At 38.6% G+C, this 20,516-nt stretch overlaps 1 protein-coding gene across 1 annotated transcript in view; it reads left to right on the forward strand.

The window, feature by feature from the left end:
• The window catches only part of TTC6 (tetratricopeptide repeat domain 6), a 312,748-nt gene that overhangs the window by 129,063 nt on the left and 163,169 nt on the right, over positions 1-20,516 (forward strand). Inside the window, exons 5-6 of the mRNA XM_049899504.1 lie at positions 5,567-5,779; positions 14,858-14,988. Coding sequence (XP_049755461.1) covers positions 5,567-5,779; positions 14,858-14,988 — 344 coding nt within the window. The remainder of the gene's footprint in view (positions 1-5,566; positions 5,780-14,857; positions 14,989-20,516) is intronic.

A 20,516-nucleotide genomic window follows, 5' to 3' on the forward strand; every position in this document is an offset into this window, starting at 1 on the left:
CTACATATTCCTGTAAGTATAAGAAAAGATACCGTTTGAAGGAAACTGTGAAAGAGGCCAACTATTAGGTACCTAGTTTAGACATCATTTTTTTTTTTTTTTAGACATCATCTTGATTATTTAAAATGAAGACATAAATTATCAATTTCTTTGTAACTTTGTGGCAACCATACTCTCAGCTTTGACATTTACAAGCAATCACCAGTTGACCATTGGCTTTTTATGAGAAAGCTTACAAATTTAGAGGTAAAATGCCTCACTCACTGGGCTGTGGTAGAGAGGCTTCTCTGCAGTATCATTGATACGAGGCACATTTTTTGGGTGCCTCTTCCATGTCAGAGAGCACAACTCTGTCTGTCCTAACTGTCCCTTAGACTGCCCAAGAAACTGCCCTTGCCAGTTCCTGGGCTGAGATTTGTCTGGGCAGCCCTGGTCAACGTGTTCCCATCTCAGGAGACCTAGCCCTTTCTAAGCAGTGGCTGGCACACTGCCTTCAGAGCATGGCAGCTTCAGTGTGAACATCTCAGTGTCACAGGGCAGAGCTCTCTTAGTTCTTTCATGTGACTTATTTCCTTTTTGAAATGGAGCCTTCCTTTCTTTTTATTTTGTTGTAGGTATTGAGAATATACAGAGCAAAACATACACCAGTTCAACCATTTCTACATGTGCAATTTAGTGACATTGATTACAATTTTTGAGTTGTGCTGCAGCCGTTCGCATTCTCCTTTCTGAGTTGTTCCTCTCTAATTAACATAAACTCACTGCCCCCTAAGGTTAAAGAAAGGTGCATTCTTTTTTTATATATAATTTTTATTGTGCTTTAAGTGAAAGTTCACAAATCAAGTCAGTCTCTCACCCAAAAACCCATATACACCTTGCTACACACTTCCAATTACTCTCCCCCTAATGAGACAGCCCACTCTCTCCCTCCGCTGTCTCTTTTTTGTGTCCATTTCACCAGCTTCTAACCCCCTCCACCCTCTCACCTCCCCTCCAGGCAGGAGATGCCAACATAGTCTCAAGTGTCCACCTGATCCAAGAAGCTCACTCCTCACCAGCATCCCTCTCCAAGCCATTGTCCAGTCCAATCCATGTCTGAAGAGTTGGCTTTGGGAATGGTTCCTGTCCTGGGCCAAGAGAAGGTCTGGAGGCCATGACCACCGGGGTTCTTGTAGTCTCAGTCAGACCATTAAGTCTGGTCTTTTTATGATAATTTGGGGTCTGCATCCCACTGCTGTCCTGCTCCCTCAGGGGTTCTCTGTTGTGTTCCCTGTCAGGGCAGTCATTGGTTGTAGCCAAGCACCGTCTAGTTCTTCTGGTCTCAGGCTGATGTAGTCTCTGGTTTATGTGGCCCTTTCTGTCTCCTGGGCTCGTAATCACCTTGTGTCCTTGGTGTTCTTCATTCTCCTTTGATCTAGGTGGGTTGAGACCAATTGAAGCATCTTAGATGGCTGCTTGTTAGTGTTTAAGACCCCAGACACCACTCTTCAAAGTGGGATGCAGAATGTTTTCTTAATAGATTTTATTATGCCAGTTGACTTAGATGTCCCCTGAAACCATGGTCCCCAGACCCCTGTCCCTGCTACACTGGCCTTTGAAGCATTCAGTTTATTCAGGCAACTGCTTTTGGTTTAGTCCAATTGTGCTGACCTTCCCTGTATTGTGTGCTGCCTTTCTCTTCACCTAAAGTAGTTCTTATCTACTATCTAATTAGTGACTGCCCCTTTCCTTCCCTCCCTCCCCCCTCTTGTATCCACAAAAGGATGTTTTCTTCTCAGTTTGGACTATTTCTCTTATAATAGTGGTCTTATACAATATTTATCCTTTTGCAGCTGACTAATTTCACTCAGTGTAATGCCTTCCAGGTTCCTCCATGTTATGAAATGTTTCACAGATTCCTCACTGATCTTTATCAATGCGTAGTATTCCATTGTGTGAATATACCATAATTTATTTATCCATTCATCCATTGATGGGCACCTTAGTTGCTTCCATCTTTCTGCTATTGTAAACAGTGCTGCAATAAACATGGGTGTGCATATATCTGTTCGTGTAAAGGCTCTTATTTCTCTAGAATATATTCCAAGGAGTGGGATTGCTAGATCGTATGGTAGTTCTATTTCTAGCTTTTTAAGGAAGCACCAAATCAATTTCCGAAGTGGTTGTACCATTTGACATTCCCACCAGCAGTGTATAGGTGTTCCAGTTTCTCCGCAGCCTCTCCAACATTTATTCTTTTGTGTTTTTTGCATTAATGCCAGCCTTGTTGGAGTGAGATGAAATCTCATTGTAGTTTTGATCTGCATTTCTCTAATGGCTAATGATCGTGACCATTTCCTCAAGTATCTATTAGCTACCTGAATGTCTTCTTTAGTGAAGTGTCTATTCATATCTTTTGTCCATTTTTTAATTGGGTTATTTGTCTTTTTGCAGTGGAGTTTTTGCAGTGTCATGTAGATTTTAGAGATCAGGCGCTGATCAAATGGTGCATTCTTAATGGAACACCTTTTCTTTTTAAGTACTCACCATTTTGAATGTGAAGAGTCGTCATGAAGGTTGATTTCCTCACATACAAAATATAAAAACATGAAGGAATTTATTCCTCCCTTCCTTCTATTATTTGCCAGGCATTGTTTTAGACGTGGTTGATGAAAAGACATAAATAGAGTGAATCCTGTGAGAGCTGGAATTCAAGGGGACTGCCTTGTTTTTCCATATCTCAAAAGTTTTCTGCTTTTGACAGAGTGCAGTCTTACTTTTCTATCACTCATTTTAGTGGAAAATATTTTAGTTTTCCTTCTCTGACAGGTTTCTGCCTTACACAGGTTCTGACTTTTGTAGGTTTTATTGTAATGGTTTTTGCTCTTGAGGCACTCTTTGTATAAGGTTGACCTATATATCAAAAGACAAATTGCAATACTATGCAATGAATATTCTAATAGAGACTAATTACGTAGTAGAAAAAATTGAAAAATATTATTTATTCATTCACTCATTCATAAATAAATGCAGAGGGTCTACAATGTGCTAAGAGTTTGAGATATAAAAGTGGGACACTTTAAATTTTATAAGTTCTTAAACTTTTTGGTCTCAGGATCCCTTTACACTAAAAATTAGTTTAAGGACAGAAAGGAATTTTTGTTTGTGTGGATTTTTACCAATATTTACCATATTAGAAATTAAAACAATAAAAATTATTTATTCATTCCTTTAAGAATGCCAATTACATGTCAGTATAACATTTTTAATGAAAAATAACTATATTTCCCAAAACAAAAATAATTAGCTTGAAGAGTGGGATTGTCTTTCATGTTTTACAAATCTCTTTAGTATCTGGTTTAGTAGACAGCTGTATTCTCATATCTGCTTCTGCGTTCAATCTTTTGCAATATATTGTTTTGCTTGAAGTATATTAAGTAATTCTGACCTCACTCAGGTTTGGGAAGGGAACTGTGTTTTAATAGCCTCTTTATGTAATTATGGATACTCTTCCTTGTTAATACACCAAAATTCCACAAGTGGTAGTTTCTGAAAGGTTAGTTGCAATGTAGTGTCTGAAATGAGATAAATGAACTATTTGTGTATCATTACATTAAAATCCGTAGATCTACCTTGCACTTTGAATGGATCTTTTTTACCCCTTCATGACTTTATAACCTCATGAGTTAGCATTTGAAAAGTATTGGTTTACTCTTTTACTCAGCATTGCTTTTCCATTATCAGTGTAAATGTCAACACAGTGAAAAACGGCAAATGATGTTTTAGTGTTATTATGAAAATAGTTTTGACATTGCAGACCACTGAAAGGCACTTGAGAACTCTCAAGGGTCTGCAGACCACACCATGAGAATTATTAGTCTACTGGGGGGAGGGGTTCAAACACAGCTCTGCAACTTAATCTCACTGTGGCTTTGGGCTAGTTATTTAACTTTTTTAAGCCTCAGTTTCCTCAGTCAAAAAAACAGCATTAAAAACAGTTTCTCTTTTATGAAGTTGAGGTCAAGATTAGAATTAAGTAGTGCTCAATATATGTTGGCAATTATGATTATAATGGTGACTATTACGTAGACAGCAGTAATACAGTGTGATACATGCTAAACTAGAGTCACGGGACAGAGCAGTGGTAAGACCAGGAAAGGCTTTGGGAGGAGGAGAGGTTGGGCAGAGTTCTGAAGAAATTGACTAGGTGAATTGCAGCTGGAGGACTGCAGTTAGTCTCTCCTCAAGCTTTTTTTTTTTTTCTGCATTTTCTATTTTAGAGGGTGGGTGGTATCTTCCACTACTCAGTCTCCCAAACCAGAACCCTGGGAGAGTGTATTGAGGAAGCCAGGAACAAAAGAAAAGTTGTGATCAAAAGCTATGGAACATAAAATGAAGGAGCTTGTCATAGGTAGATGGTGTGGGTACAGGGCCCTCTACTTATATCGCTGTATGTCTACTCTGCCATTTTGTCGAAAGGGTTTTGTTAGCTCCCTTTTTAACCAAGGAGGAAAATGAGGCTAAAAAAAAATTAAATTACTCAACCATTATCACATATGTATTAATTGGATGAATTTCAGGATTTGAACTCAGCCTTGTCTGATTCCAAAGCTCTTATTCTTCCCCTAACACCAGCCAGTGGCTTTATAAAAACACGAGCTCGAGATTACAGTTTCATTTTGCAAACTTTAAATTTCTTGACTGACGAACTGTTGTGCATGTATGCTATTTCTTTATCCTTTATTTTACTTATTGGCGAATGAGTATACCAAAGAACAAAGTGATACAATTGCATTTGACATTCTGTAGAAGTCAGACTTTTATGTAAGTCATACTAGTTTTCATCATTTTTTAATTTGAGGCAGTGAGGCTTTAACTGCCTGTGCCCCGTAATCTAAAATAATCTTGGTTTAAATTGGCTAATACTGCAGAGATATAATTCTAAGTCAGTGAGAGTTTTTTTGAAGAACACAAAACAGGTGGAGGGATGAGAGTTTGTGACAGATTTTCATTTGGCCTTGGGATGGAACGGGGGTGTCCTGGTGGTCTTCTCAAGGCCTCTGAGTCAGTACTTAAGCTCTTCACTGAGGAATTGAGGTCAGGTTCCTGCAGGAACAGCATCCCATTTCTCATGGCCATGGAACCTCAGTTTGGGCTTGTATTTCTCAGTGGATCCAAGGCTGACCTAAAAGCAAAGCTGGGTATCTTAGCCTGGGTGATGGATAATGAAAATGAGAACCAGCCAGCAATGCCTTTTTGTCGAATGTGCTAGCCTAGCCCTTCACTCAGTGTGAGTGTGGGGTGGCATCAGAGCAAGATTATAGTCTTGTCTATTTCCTTAGGGTTTGTGATAACTGTGGGCTAGCCATCTTTTTGGGGACAAGGGACAAGGACAGTACTTTGCCAGCCTCCATTTTTCTTAAATTTGAGTTTCTCTTTCCAAATCTTCAGAGGGAATTTATCACCTCTGCTTAATCTCAAATATGCCTTTTCCTATTTATTTTGTTGTCAGCTAGAAGACATTGCATGCCTTAAAACTTCGGAAGGGCCAATAAAAAGAGCATTCTTTTATGTTTACCTTTTTCAGCAAAGTCTGCTCGAAGAAATTCCCGAAGCTGTATCAAACGTTTTTCAGATTGAACAAGAGGATACATCAGAATGGGGAGCCTCAGAAGCAGGCAGCATGGTATTTAAACCTCAGGAAATTTCAGAAGTTCAGCGAGCAGAGGAATCACGTAAACTTTCGGGAGATGAACAGCCAACAGGTGACTCAAAAGCAGCCAAGCGGATGTCTCTAAAGGTAAAAAAAAAAAAAAAAGTTTATGTTGGAAACCCTTACAGTTATGGGAGTTTGGGATATGCAGGTAGGAGGAAATGGTAGAAACAGAAGCATGGGGCGGGGGAGTCACCCTGAAAAAGTGGACCTCAAAAGTGCAAATTGCCTATTTGGGAAAAGGGACTATTTAGTTTTTAAGGGCTTTCAGTCTCAAACCTAGTTACAATCCTGAGGAGAGAGAACAGACTTTCAGGGAGGGAAGGAACCTCCTTCAGAAACACCAAGAGTCTTCCACTTATCATTTTGGGAGAGTCAGGAACTATATAGCCCAGGACCCAGAACTGGATGAACTTCGTAGCCTTTTAACTTTCCTCTGTTTAGGATTACCGTAACTCCTGAGTCTTTTCTTAATGTGAGAGTATTTCCTAGATTCAGGTTCTTTATACATCATTTTAATATTTTTACCGTGTCTGCATGGTCACCTTACTATTATTTACGGAATACTTTAATTTTTACATTTATTTAAAGTTACCTCCATGTGTCTGTCAATTTGTTGTACTCTGGGGGCTTGTGTGTTGCTGAGGTGCTGGAAGCTATGCCACCGATATTCAGATACCAGCAGGGTCATCCATTGTGGACAGGTTTCAGCTGAGCTTCCAGACTAAGACAGATGAGGAAGAAAGATCTGGCAGCCTATTTCTGAAAAGAATTAGCCAGTGAAAACCTTATGAGTAGCAGTGCAACATTGATATAGTGCCAGAAGATGAGCCCCCCAGGTTGGAAGGCACTCAAAAGACGACTGGGGAAGAGTTGCCTCCTCAAAGTAGAGCTGACCTTAATGACATAGATGGAGTCAAGCTTTCAGGGCCTTTATTTGCTGTGACCTTTTGTTTGTGTCATGACTCAAAATGAGGAGAAACAGCTGCAAACATCCATTAATCATCGGAACCTGGAATGTACGAAGTATGAATCTAGGAAAATTGGAAATCATTAAAAATGAAATGGAATGCATAAACATCAATATCTTAGGCATTACTGAGCTGAAATGGACTGGTATTGGTCATTTTGAATTGGACCAGCATATGGTCTACTATGCCAGGAATGACAGCTTGAAGAGGAACAGCGTTGAATTCATTGCCAAAAAGAACATTTCAAGATCTATCCTGAAGTACAACGCTGTCAGTGATAGGATAATATCCATACACCTACAAGGAAGACCAGTTAATACCACTATTAATTAAATTTGTGCACCAACTGCTAAGGCCAAAGATGAAGAAATAGAAGATTTTTCTGCAGTCTGAAATTGATCGAACATACAATCAGGATGCGTTGATAATTACTAGTGATTGGAACGCAAGAGTTGGAAACAAAGAAGGAGGATAGGTAGTTGGAAAATATGGCCTTGGTGATAGAAATGATGCTGGAGATTGCATGCCATAATTTTGCAAAACCAATGACCTCTTCATTGCAAATACCTTCTTTCACCAACATAAATGGCGACTATACACATAGACCTTGCCAGATGGAATACACAGGTATCAGATTGACTACATCTGTGGAAAGTTTCAATGGAAAAGCTCAATATCATCAGTCAGAACAAGGCCAGGAGCCAACTGTGGACAGACCATCAATTGCTCATACACAAGTTCAAGTTAAAACTGAAGAAAATTAGAACAAGTCGACGTAAGCCAAAGTACGACCTTGAATTAGAGACCATCTCAAGAAGAGATATGACACGTTGAACACTAATGACCGAAGACCAGACAAGTTGTGGGATGACATCAAGGACCTCATATGTGAAGAAAGCAAGAGGTCATTGAAAAGACAGGAAAGAAAGAAAAGACCAAAATGAATGCCAGAAGAGACTCTGAAACTTGCTCTTGAACATTGAGTAGCTAAAGTAAAAGGAAGAAATGATGAATTAGAGTTGAACAGAAGATTTCAAAGGGTGGCTCGAGAAGATGAAGCAAAGTATTATAATGACGTGAGTAAAGAGCTGAAGATAGGAAACCAAAAGGGAAGAACACACTGGGCATTGCTTAAGCTGAAAGAACTGAAGAAAAAATTCAAGCCTCGAGCTGCAATAGTGAAGGATTCTATGGGGAAAGTATTAAACGACATGGGAAGCATCAAAAGAGGATGGAAAGATTACACAGAATCATTATACTAAAAAGAATTGGTCAATGTTCAAAACATTTCAAGAGGTGGCATATGACCAGGAACCAATGGTGCTGAAGGAAGAAGTCCAAACTGCACTGGAGGCTTTGGCAAAAAACAAGGCTCCAGGAATTGGCAGAATATCAATTGAGATGTTTCGACAAACAGATGCAGTGCTGGAAGCGTTCACTCGTCTATGCCAAGAAGTTTGAAAGACAGCTACTTGGCCAAGTGATTGGAAAAGATCTGTTTGTGCCTATTCCCTAGAAAGGTGATCCAACTGAATGTGGAAATTATAGAACAATATCACTAATGTCACACGTGAGCAAAATTTTGCTGAAGATCATTCAAAAACGGCTGCAGCAGTATATCAACAGGGAACTGCCAGAAATTCAGGCCAGATCCAGAAGAGGATATGGAACCGGGGATATCATTGCTCATGTCAGATGGATCCTGGCTGAAAGCAGAGAATATTAGAGGGTTGTTAGCTGCGTTTTGTTGACTGCACAAAGGCATTCAACTGTGTGGATCATAACAAATTATGTATAACATTGCGAAGAGTGGGAATTCCAGAGCACTTAATTGTGCTCATGAGGAACCTGTACATGGATCAAGAGGCAGTTGTTTGGGCAGAACAAGGGGATACTGTGTGGTTTAAAGTCCAGAAAGGTGTGTGTCAGGGTTGTATCCTTTCAGCATATTTGTTCAATCTGTATGCTGAGCAAATAATCTGAGAAGCTGGACTATATGAAGAACAGGGCGTCAAGATTGACAGAAGACTCATTGACAACCTTCGTTATGCAGATGACACAACCTTCCTTGCTGAAAGTGAAAAAGACTTGAAGCACTTACTGGATTACACCTCAACCTAAAGAAAACAGAAATCCTCACAACTGGATTAATAAGCAGCATCACAATAAACAGAGAAAAGATTGAAGTTGTCAAGGATTTCATTTTACTTGATCCGCAATCAACACTCATGGAAGCAGCATTCAAGAAATCAAAAGACGTATTGCATTGGGCATATCTGCTGCAAAGGATCTCTTTAAAGTGTTGAAATGCAAAGATGACACCTTGAGGACTAAAGTGCTCCTGACCCAAGCCGTGGTGTTTTCAATCTTCTCATAGGCATGCATGGGAAAGCTGGACAATGAGTAAGGAAGACCAAAGAAGAATTGATGCCTTTGAATTGTGGTGTTGGTGAAGAATATTGAATATACCATGGACTGCCAGAAGAACGAGCAAATCTGTCTTGGAAGAAGTACAACCAGAATGCACCTTAGAAGCAAGGATGGCAGGACTGCATCTCACATACTTTTGACATGTTGTCAGGAGGGATCAGTCCCTGGAGAAGGACATCGTGCTTGGTAAAGTACAGGGTCAGTGGAGAAGAGGAAGACTCTCAACGGGATGGATTGACACAGTGGCTGCAACAGTGGGCTCAAGCATAACAACGATTGTGGTCATGGCCTGGGACTGGGCAGTGTTTCATTCTGTGTACACAGGGCCGCTATGAGTAGGAACCGACTTGATGGCACCGAACAACAACAATGTAAAGATAGATGCATTATTAGGATTAAGAAAATCCTCTTTTCCATTTGCCATAGCATACCATTTTGATTATTATGAGGGGTCCCTCCCCATCAGGTTGATTCAGAGGGATGCCCATTCTCAAAGAAACAACTTTCCTCATTGATCTTTCTCTTTCCGAGCTCCCCTCTCCCCACCGATCACCACAGCCCTACCAAGCTTCATCCAAGTCAGCTGGCCATTACTAGTTCTTCAGTTTTTGCCCCTGACTTCCAACACTTAAACCTTGGATTTACCTATGACCGTTGTCTGCCCTTGCCTTTTATATATAATCAGTCTCCAGGGCCAGGATTCTTCCCAAACATCACTGCTTATATTTTCTTCATCTTTTTTCTGGTTGCCCACATGCTAGTCTAGATCCTGGTGACTTCATTTCTGGATTAGTGGAATTACTTCTTCGTTTTCTTTATGTCTGAGGTCCTGCCTTCTTAGGTTCATTCTGCATGACACTAGCATATTGATCTTCCAGAAACAATAGGTAATAAGGAAGATCCACAAGCAATCAGAGAAAATCTGCACTGCCATCAGGGAGGAAGGATTTATTTTGTGATTGGTGACCAACCCTATCAGAAGGCACCTGTCTTTCTGAAGCAGGCACTTGGAGTATGAAGTGAAGCCTGCCAAGACTAATTGAACCCACTAATTGCTAACTATTCCAGGTGAATCCTGTGTGTTAGGCTGACACCTTCTAGATGTGGAGACTTAGAAAGTGTCTCTAAGGACTATAATATCTTGCTGAAAAAGTGTTAAGCTTGTGTGCATAGATGGTGTTTTTTATCTGTTCTTCAATCTGAGCTGCTGGGACTTTGAAAATCAAAGGTAGACACGAGAGGCAACTGGTTAACTGCTAAGTCTGATGAAGAATAAAATGGATTTTCTGGACAAAATGGTTTAACCATGATGGCCTGTCAGGGATTTCAAATCCTTCATTGGAAAAATTCCATAATGTTAGTTGTTTTGGCTTGTTGTGGCTGGTAGTAAATATTATTAAGAATTTATGCAAAATTATTTATTTTGGTAACTAGAGTTTATTGAGTGTTTACTATGTGCCAGCCACTTTAATTAATATTTTATGTATGTTATTTTAATTATGCCTAATAAAAACTTATTATTGCCCTCATTTTACAGCTAAAAAACTGAGTTGTAGAGGTGATAAATAACTTGCTCAAGCGCAAACATCTAGTTAAGTTGCAGAGGCAGGACCTGAACCGAGGTTGTCTAATTCTGTAACCTTCGCTTCTTACCACTTTGCAATGCTGCCCTTTTGTACCAACAACTAATGGATGTCTGATTAAGTACAGAAACAAGCATTCAGTTGTAAAAAATGACTAGAACGGAGTGTCCCTCGCAGAACTAGCAAGAATGATTTGAGCAGAGAGACTTGGGGAATAGATTAAGAGGACACTAAACTGAAACTAGAGGTGTTTCAAGGGGAGGAGAAGAGAATGTCCAATAAGACATATGGTTTATTGTTGTGGGCTATTGTGGGACACATTATAATGCCATAAATGATACCACTGAAAGTATTTCTCTGACTCATCCCACCAAGTCCTCACCAAGCATCTTGTATTTATCTATTCGTTTTAGTATCTAAAGATCAGTTATTATCCGTGAACTTTACCCTGTACATGGACATTTGAGGCCATGAAGTTAGTTTCTAGCATCTCTGGCACAGGAATAAGGAGCAGCATATTTCAAGTCTGGCCAGATTGGAGGGAAAAGAAGACCTCCTTCAACATACCTAATGGGACTAGCACAAAGGTGTGAAAGAGGAGCAGTGCAGAACTTCAGCTGCTCAGACATATGTCAGAAGCCCTCATTTCACAAAAAAAGTAAAGAATTTGATAAATCCTTACATTTATGGCCATTTCTACTTTTGGAAGTCTATTAGAACAATAAAGGTCGTTTATTAGAACAATAAAGGTCATTTAGTACTCCGGTCTAAATCATGACCAACAAAAAGGAAAGGTTAATTAGAAATAATGATGACCTGTGAAAAAATGGGAAACCCTGGTGGCATAGTGGTTAAGAACTATGGCTGCTTACGAAAAGTGGGCAGTTTGAATCCATCAGGCGCTCCTTGGAAACCATATGAGGCAGTTCTATTCTGTCCTGTAGAGTCACTATGAGTCAGAATCGACTCGACGGCAACAGGGTTTTTTTTGTGTGTGTGTGTGAAGAAATGACTGATACAATGGCCAGTGAGAAGATTACTGAACAATTTTAGGAGGGAAAATGTCAGTAAAAAATTTAGATATGATTACATGATCTGAGATTCTAAAATGAAAGGAAATTTAAAGAGTTGTGAGAAGCTCTAAACCTCCCAAATTCTCACAAAACAATTATGAGTGATCTATTACATTCGGAGTTTTAAAACATAGAAAAGATGAAAGAAGAAATACATATCCATAGATAAATACAAAAGTGGCGTGTGGCTATAACAGTAATACCAAAAGGCCAAGATCCAGAATGGGTTGAGACCTGGGAATAATGCTAAGAACAAAGTAGTATTTTGTGTGTTAGTTTTGGAGCAAAGAGAGGAAAAAAGGAAGGATAACCCTGTCATTATGGATGAATAGTGTGATGAGAGCAGATGACAGAGCTGCCTCAATTTATTTTTGGAACACAGTTGAAGTTTTAAATAAACAGAAATATGACAGAGAAAAGGAAGCTGATAAATTCCTACTTTGCTTCTCTTTAATCTGACAAGGAGAGTAAGTTTTAGTTTAGGAAGAAGAGAAGAAGAATTGGTAAAAGAAACTTGAAGCCCAAGATTGGTAAAAGATTTTAAGAGTTACCCTAGATAAGTTTAAGCCTGTTGTCTCAGACACACTGATTCCTGCAAATGAGATTGCTGCGCCCCTGTCAGCAGTGGCTTTGAGGAGTGGCGGCTATGGGATTGGTGCCAGAAACCTACAGAATGACAACTGTAGGTCTGATTTTTTTTTTGTTAAGAGTGGGAGTTGTGGCTTTATCAGTCCATGCATTGATCTTGGACAAAACTCTAGAATGATTAAATGAGTCATTAAAAGGATAGTGTGCTTGAACGCTTATAAAAAGAATCAGTAATCACTTGAAGCCAGCATGAGTTCCCTAAGGACAAGTCATAGATCAACCTCATTTCCTCAAGTTACTAGCCTGAATATCAGAAAAATGTTAGACCTAGTGTTTACCACAAGAGTATCGTGGTGAATTGCACAGACTTTGGGGCTAGAATGCCAGAGATGGAATCCTCACTTTACCACTTACAGCAGTTTGACCTTGGGAGATTAATGAATTTATCTGTCCTTACAAGGACAGTACCTACCTTGTGTTGTTATTGTGAGGATTATATGTGATCTTATAATATAAAGCACTTAGAACAATGCCTGACATACAAAAAACCTCAGTAAGCATTGGGTATTGTTATTATAATCTAGATTTCAGCAATCCACTTATGAAAGCTTCCCAGTGACAGTTTTGGAGACTAGATTGCGGTCAGGTGACCAAGTAAGTCGATTTGTAATAAGGATGCATATTGGTGGACAAAAGACACTAGTGGAGTGTTACAGGGCTATGTGTGATTCAGCATATTTTCCATTAATTTGGTTGAGAATATGGAAGATTCGTTGATTGGATTTGCAGATAACATCCAAAATTTGATGGGTAAGATTTGGTTGGTCAGATTTGAGATGAAATTTAATTGGGAAAAATGTGTATATGGTTCTGCCTTTGGGTCCACAAACTAAGTGCATAGATATGGGATGACACAACAGTAATGTGAAAGGACTTCAGGGTTTTAGGTTATAATGTAGTTTTCAGATAGGAAGACAAATACAGTCATAGTTTGTATCGATTGATGAATACCATAAAAGAGGGTCATCTTTCTCCTGACATATCTGATCACACTGCACCTCAAATATTGTATTCACATCTGGGTGTTCTACCCCAGGACGGACAGTGACAAATTGGAGAGTGTTTGGAAGAGAGCATTCAAGATGGCAAAGCATAATACTTCAAAACTATGTCATGTGAGGTAGAGTTGAAGGGACCAGGGATGCTTATCTGGGGGAAGAGCAGGCCCAGGGGAGTTAGCTGTATTCAAATATTTCACTGTCAAATGGAAGAGAGCTAGATTGTGCCTGTATGGTTACTGAAATTTGAATTGAGACTGGTGGATAAAAGTTGTTCCGCCCAATAATAAAGAACCAAAAAAATTCTAACAACTAGAAAAGTCAAAGGGTTAGTGGGCTGCCTTTGGATATATCCAAGTTCTATGTTCTTGACTGTGTTCAAGCCAGGTTGAATGACTACTTGGTGGAGATAATATTTGAATTCTCTATTTAGGAGAGAGAATTCAAATATTAACTGGATGGTTAGATGGAATGCTCTGTATTTTTGTCACTTCTTTACCCAAGAAGCCGCAATAACTCTGTCAGTGTATCAAGCCCAGACTCACTACCTAATTTATAAGAACACCTCTCTTATCTGGCTTCCTGTACTTATTCAGCCATATCTCCTTGCTTTTCCCAAGGAAACCCTCTCTGCTTTTTTCCTTCCATCTTGTCTTAGAAAATACAGAGGAGCCCACGGAGGAAAATATCCTTCGATGAACCATTACCATGAATTCAGCAATTTTTCTAGGAAAACACTATTACAAATACGTATATTGTTTAAAAGGCAATTATTTGTGAGACAGAAGTATATTTGATTTTTTTCCAAGGAGCAGTAATAGAATATAATAGAACCGTAAGAAGTACAAATGGATAAATGTTCAAAATAGTTGTGTAAAGCATTAAAGTTCTTTTTAGCTTGTGCTTGCAACCACCGGTCACGCCAAACTTTAAGAGACTAATGGTAAGTTCTGTTAAAGTACCAATCAAGAAGAGAAAATTTATACAGGGAAAATACTATATTTCCTTTTCAATATTTTAAGGCAATAAATAAAAATATTATAAATAAATTACTGCTAATATTTTTATTGTTATGAAGCTGTATATGTAAAATAGGAATGGATTTAGAGGAAATTATCAATTTACCAGGGAGTCCCTGGGTGGCGCAAGTGGTTAAGGACTACTAACTGAAAGATGGGTGGTTCCAACCCACCCAGAGGCACCTTGGAAGGTAGGTGTGCTGATCTTCTTCTGAAGGATCACAGCCTCGAAAACCCTACAGAGCAGCTCTACTCTGCATACGTCAGGTTGCCATGAGTCAGAATTGGCCTAATGGCAGTTAACAACAACGATATCAATTTGCCTTTAGAATTTATATTCTGTTATAAAATATACATAGAAATTAGAAGTCTATGATATGGATAATTTCATAACTCTCATGCTATAACTTTCTTTAATAGCACACTTTATATATTTTTTAAAGGTGTCATCATCGGAATTCTTGCAAATCAAAGGAAAAGAAGTTAAGCGAGTAAGAAAAAGTAAATTCGGATTTCAACAACAGAGACCAAGAAAATCTTTAAAATCCCCGTGGGATCAAAAATTAGCTAAAAAGTAACTTTCTTAAACTTACAAATTTTACTGTCTGAAGAGAAGTTATTCAGTAGCATTGACACATGAAAATGTATTTTTTTTAAAAAGGAAAACAAAATGTTTTAGAAATTTGTATATGAGATCTGAATTAAGCCTTCTCACAGGAAAAATTGATGGCAGATTTGCAGTTAGAATCTATATGCTCTACTCCACGCTTCTATTTCTGTTTTTGACCAACATTCTTACTTTGATGATGCAACAATAACTGGAATAAAAATAGACTAAGGAAAATTAAATCTTGGTGTGTAAGATTTGATATTTTTGGTCACTATACTGTCTGATTTGAATCAACTCCTTCTTATATTGGTTAATTTTGGAATAAAAAAATAAATGATAACACAAGATGGCTATAGGCCAATCAATTTGGAAAATTAGATGGCTTTATTTTTCTCTACTATTTTTCATGTTTCATTTTTGCCCCATATTTTTATCGGAATTGCTTTTTACACAGCAGCACAACCACAATTTTCAGTAATACTGTATAAATGCAATTTAGATTATGGTTTACCTTTTGCCATTCAACTTGTCGAAACTCTGATTTTCTCCTTATTTCACCACTAGATTTTTATGGCTTGGTTTATTCTACATTCTTCTTCATTTAACTCTTTATGGAGGTTTAAAGAAACTTTAATTATTAGCTTTTGTTGTTGCTTAGGGCACTGAAATGTGCTGAACGTGGAAGACAACCCTTTTATGGCCAACCTAAAGTTTGTAAATGGATATTACTCACAATTAAGTAGCTGAGAATAGACTCATGGGAAAAGAATTCCAAAGTTTATGAAACCGTCAAATTGGCATTTAAGTGACCCTGTACATGCCATTGCTTATCTGCATTGCTTTAAGCTCATTTAGTTAGTGAGATTATGTATTAAAACAAATAGTGACAGCAGACAACAAGTATTTTACCTTCAATAAATAGTTACTGTCAGATTATCAATGGTGCAGAAACTTCTTGATTTTTTTTCTAAAAAACCTTGCATTTTAGTGCATTAAGCAAAGTAACATGGCCACACACAGAGTCAGGTCTTTTCTTTTTTATGTCTTAGTGTTTCAAAGAATGACAAATAGTCCTGTTTAAGGAGAGTGTGCTATAAAAACACACAGCCTTTCTTGAGCATGCCAAAAATATTTGTAGACCTTCTTGATGTATATAGTACTGTTTTAATTCATTAAAAATGGGATTAGAAATTTCCATTAGAAGGAAATAAGAATGATATGCAGAATAAAAAAATCAGATTTTTAGAAGATTAATAAAGGAGAATTTTGGAAAAATGTTTCTGAAAATCTTTCTATCGTTACTTTTTTCTTTAATCAATTTTTTGCCTAACTTTTCTCATCAGTGACTAGCCCCCACATTAAATTGTTTTATTGGGAATCCAGCCGTCTGTTGAAAACATACTGCTGTTTAGCTCAATAACCAAGGGAGATTCACTTGCTTGTTTATGTTATTGGGGTGTGATGGGGAACATAGAAATTCAGATTGGTTGTGATTCTGTTTTTTTAAAAAAATTAAAATCTGAAATGTAGTCTCAAGCACATTCCATAGCTAAGACCTGTCCCAGGCAGAATGATGATGTAGGTGAGCTTGACTTCAGAGGTCACCTTCTCCCCTTTTGTGTTTTTATTTTTTAGACTGTTCTTAAGAACACAGAGTGCCAGGGTGTCCTGGCTGCCTGGATACTCCTTTACACTCCCCCCAGTCAGGTCCCTTTGTCTCAGGCATTTTCAGATGTTTTAGATCTACCTCCATTATTCTCCCTCACATGAAAATTTGCAAATTTCATGCCCTGCCTCTTGTGCCCTATTTTGTTTCAGAAATTGCATAGACAACTCTCTACAATGTACATATTGTGCCTGGCAATGAGTTAGGTGCTTTGCAGTGCATACTAGTAAAAAAAAAAAAAAAAACAACAATAAAAATAAAACTGTCATTCCTTGAGAGACTTCCAGAGACCAGTTATGATATATTATTTTCATCAGTTCATACAAATACAAGAGTTAGAGATTTTTTAAAAAATAATTTTTACTGTGCTTTAAGTGAAAGTTTACAAGTCAAGTCAGTCCCTCACCCAAAAACCCATATACACCTTGCTACACACTCCCAATTACTCTCTCCCTATTGAGACAGCCCGCTCTCTCCTTCTCCTCTCCCTTTTCGTGTCCATTTCACCAGCTTCTAACCCCCTCCACCCTCTCATCTCCCCTCCAGGCAGGAGATGCCAACATAGTCTCAAGTATCCACCTGATCCAAGAAGCACACTCCTCACCAGCATCCCTCTCCAAGCCATTGTCCAGTCCAATCCCTGTCTGAAGAGTTGGCTGTGGGAATGGTTCCTGTCCCGGGTCAAGAGAAGGTCTGGGAGCCATGACCACGGGGGTCCTTGTAGTCTCAGTCAGACCATTAAGTCTGGTCTTTTTATGAGAATTTGGGGTCTGCATCCCACTGCTGTCCTGCTCCCTCAGGGGTTCTCTGTTGTGTTCCCTGTCAGGGCAGTCATCGGTTGTAGCCAAGCACCATCTAGTTCTTCTGGTTTCAGGCTGATGTAGTCTCTGGTTCATGTGGCCCTTTCTGTCTCTTGGGCTCATAATCGCCTTGTGACCTTGGTGTTCTTCATTCTCCTTTGATCTAGGTGGGTTGAGACCAATTGAAGCATCTTAGATGGCTGCTTGCTAGTGTTTAAGACCCCAGACACCACTCTTCAAAGTGGGATGCAGAATGTTTTCTTAATAGATTTTATTACGCCAATTGACTTAGATGTCCCCTGAAACCATGGTCCCCAGACCCCTGTCCCTGCTACACTGGCCTTTGAAGCATTCAGTTTATTCAGGAAACTGCTTTTGGTATAGTCCAATTGTGCTGACCTTCCCTGTATTGTGTGCTGCCTTTCTCTTCACCTAAAGTAGTTCTTATCTACTATCTAAGTAGTAAATGCCCCCTCCTACCCTGCCTCCCTCCCCCCTCTTGTAACCACAAAAGAATGTTTTCTTCTCAGTTTGGACTATTTCTCTTATAATAGTGGTCTTATACAATATTTATCCTTTTGCAGCTGACTAATTTCACTCAGTATAATGCCTTCCAGTTTCCTCCATGTTATGAAATGTTTCACAGATTCCTCACTGTTCTTTATCGATGCATAGCATTCCATTGGGTGAATATACCGTAATTTATTTATCCATTCATCTGTTGATGGGCACCTTGGTTGCTTCCATCTTTTTGCTATTGTAAACAGTGCTGCAATAAACATGGGTGTGCATATATCTGTTCGTGTAAAGGCTCTTATTTCTCTGGGATATATTCCAAGGAGTGGGTTTGCTGGATCATAGGGTAGTTCTATTTCTAGCTTTTTAAGGAAGCACCAAATCAATTTCCAAAGTGGTTGTACCATTTTACATTCCCACCAACAGTGTAGAAGTGTTCCAATCTTGCCACAGCCTCTCCAACATATATTCTTTTCTGTTTTTTGGATTAATGCCAGCCTTGTTGGAGTAAGATGGAATCTCATTGTAGTTTTGATCTGCATTTCTCTAATGGCTAATGATCGTGACCATTTCCTCAAGTATCTATTAGCTACCTGAATGTCTTCTTTAGTGAAGTGTCTATTCATATTTTTGCCCATTTTTTAATTGGGTTATTTGTATTTTTGCAGTGGAGTTTTTGCAGTATCATATACATTTTAGAGATCAGGCGCCGCTTTTCTGATGCTGATCACAAATGTCATAGCTAAAAACTTTTTCCCAGTTTGTAGGTAGCCTTTTTACTCTTTTGGTGAAGTCTTTGGATGAGCATAGGTGTTTGATTTTTAGGAGCTCCCAGTTATCTAGTTTTTCTTCTACATTCTTTATAATGTTTTGTACAGTGTTTATGCCATGTATTAAGGCTCCTAACGTTGTCCCTATTTTTTCTTCCATGATCTTTATCGTGTTAGATTTTATATTTAGGTCTTTGATCCATTTTGAGTTAGTTTTTGTGCATGGAGTGAGGTATGGGTCTTGTTTCGTTTTTTTTTGCAGATGGATGTCTAGTTATACCAGCACCATTTATTAAAAAGACTGTCTTTTCCCCAGTTAACTGTTTTGGGGCCTTTGTCAAATATCCACTGCTCATATGTGGATGGATTTATGTCTGGATTCTGAATTCTGTTCCATTGGTCCATGTATCTGTTGTTGTATCAGCACCAGGCCGTTTTGACTACTGTGGTGGTGTAATAGGTTCTAAAATCAGATAAAGTAAGGCCTCCTACTTTGTTCTTGTTTTTCAGTAATGCCTTATTTATCTGGGGCGTCTTTCCCTTCCATATGAAGTTGGTGATTTGTTTTTCCATCTCCTTAAAGAATGTCCTTGGGCTTTTGATCGGCATTGCATTAAATGAATAGATCGCTTTTGGTAGAACACAGATTTTTATAATGTTAAGTCTGCCTATCCGCAAGCAAGGTATGTTCTTCCACTTATGTAAGTCTCTTTTGGTTTCTTGCAGAAGTGGACTGTAGTTTTCTTTGTATAAGTCTTTTACATCTCTGGTAAGACTTATTGCTAAGTATTTTATCTTCTTGGGGGCTACTGTAAATGGCATTGATTTGGTGATTTCCTCTTCGATGTTCTTTTTGTAGAGGAATCCAACTGATTTTTGTATGTTTATCTTGTATCCCGATACTCTGCTGAACTCTTCTATCAGTTTCAGTAGTTTTCTGGAGGATTCCTTAGGGTTTTCTGTGTATAAGATCATGTCACCTGTAAATAGAGATACTTTTACTTCTTCCTTGCCAATCTGGATGCCCTTTATTTCTTTATCTAGCCTAATTGCTTTGGCTAGGACTTCCAGCACAATGTTGAATAAGAGTGGTGATAAAGGGCATCCTTGTCTGGTTCCTGATCTCAGTGGGAATGTTTTCAGGCTCTCTCTATTTTGGGTGATGTTGTTTGTTGGCTTTGTATAGATGCCCTTTATTATGTTGTGAAATTTTCCTTCTATTCCTATTTTGCTGAGAGTTTTTATAAGAGAGATTTTTATTCTCTTTTTACAGAAAACCTGCAGAGAGGCCAGTAATACAATTTTCAAGTTATAGAACCAAGATTCTGATCAGGTCCAAGCTTACCCTGAACTCTATATTCTTTATACGATGCTACTCTCGGAGCTAGCACAAGACACATGGAGCAGTCAGTGAACAGATCAGCATTAACCCATTTGATAAAGGGCCAAGATGGATAGCACAAGAATAGGGCAATGTAAGAAAAGAAACCTCTGGAAAAGAAGAAACAAAAGGATAAGTTATCAGAGAAATTTGCCCATGAAGTAGTATTCGAAGGATTTTTAGACATGATCAAAAGGATTGGCAGCATTCTACCCATAACTAAAAGAAGCTGGCAAGTTTTACTGGCTTTATGATTTGTCCTGAGAACTGATAATAATAGCTAACATATGCCATGCAGGAGACACTGTTGTGAATTCATTTCACTACTTTCTTTTTTTAAAGCAGCTTTATATAGGATG

This window comes from Elephas maximus, chromosome 10 (assembly GCF_024166365.1).
Source record: "Elephas maximus indicus isolate mEleMax1 chromosome 10, mEleMax1 primary haplotype, whole genome shotgun sequence".
Classification (NCBI taxonomy): Eukaryota; Metazoa; Chordata; class Mammalia; order Proboscidea; family Elephantidae; genus Elephas; species Elephas maximus.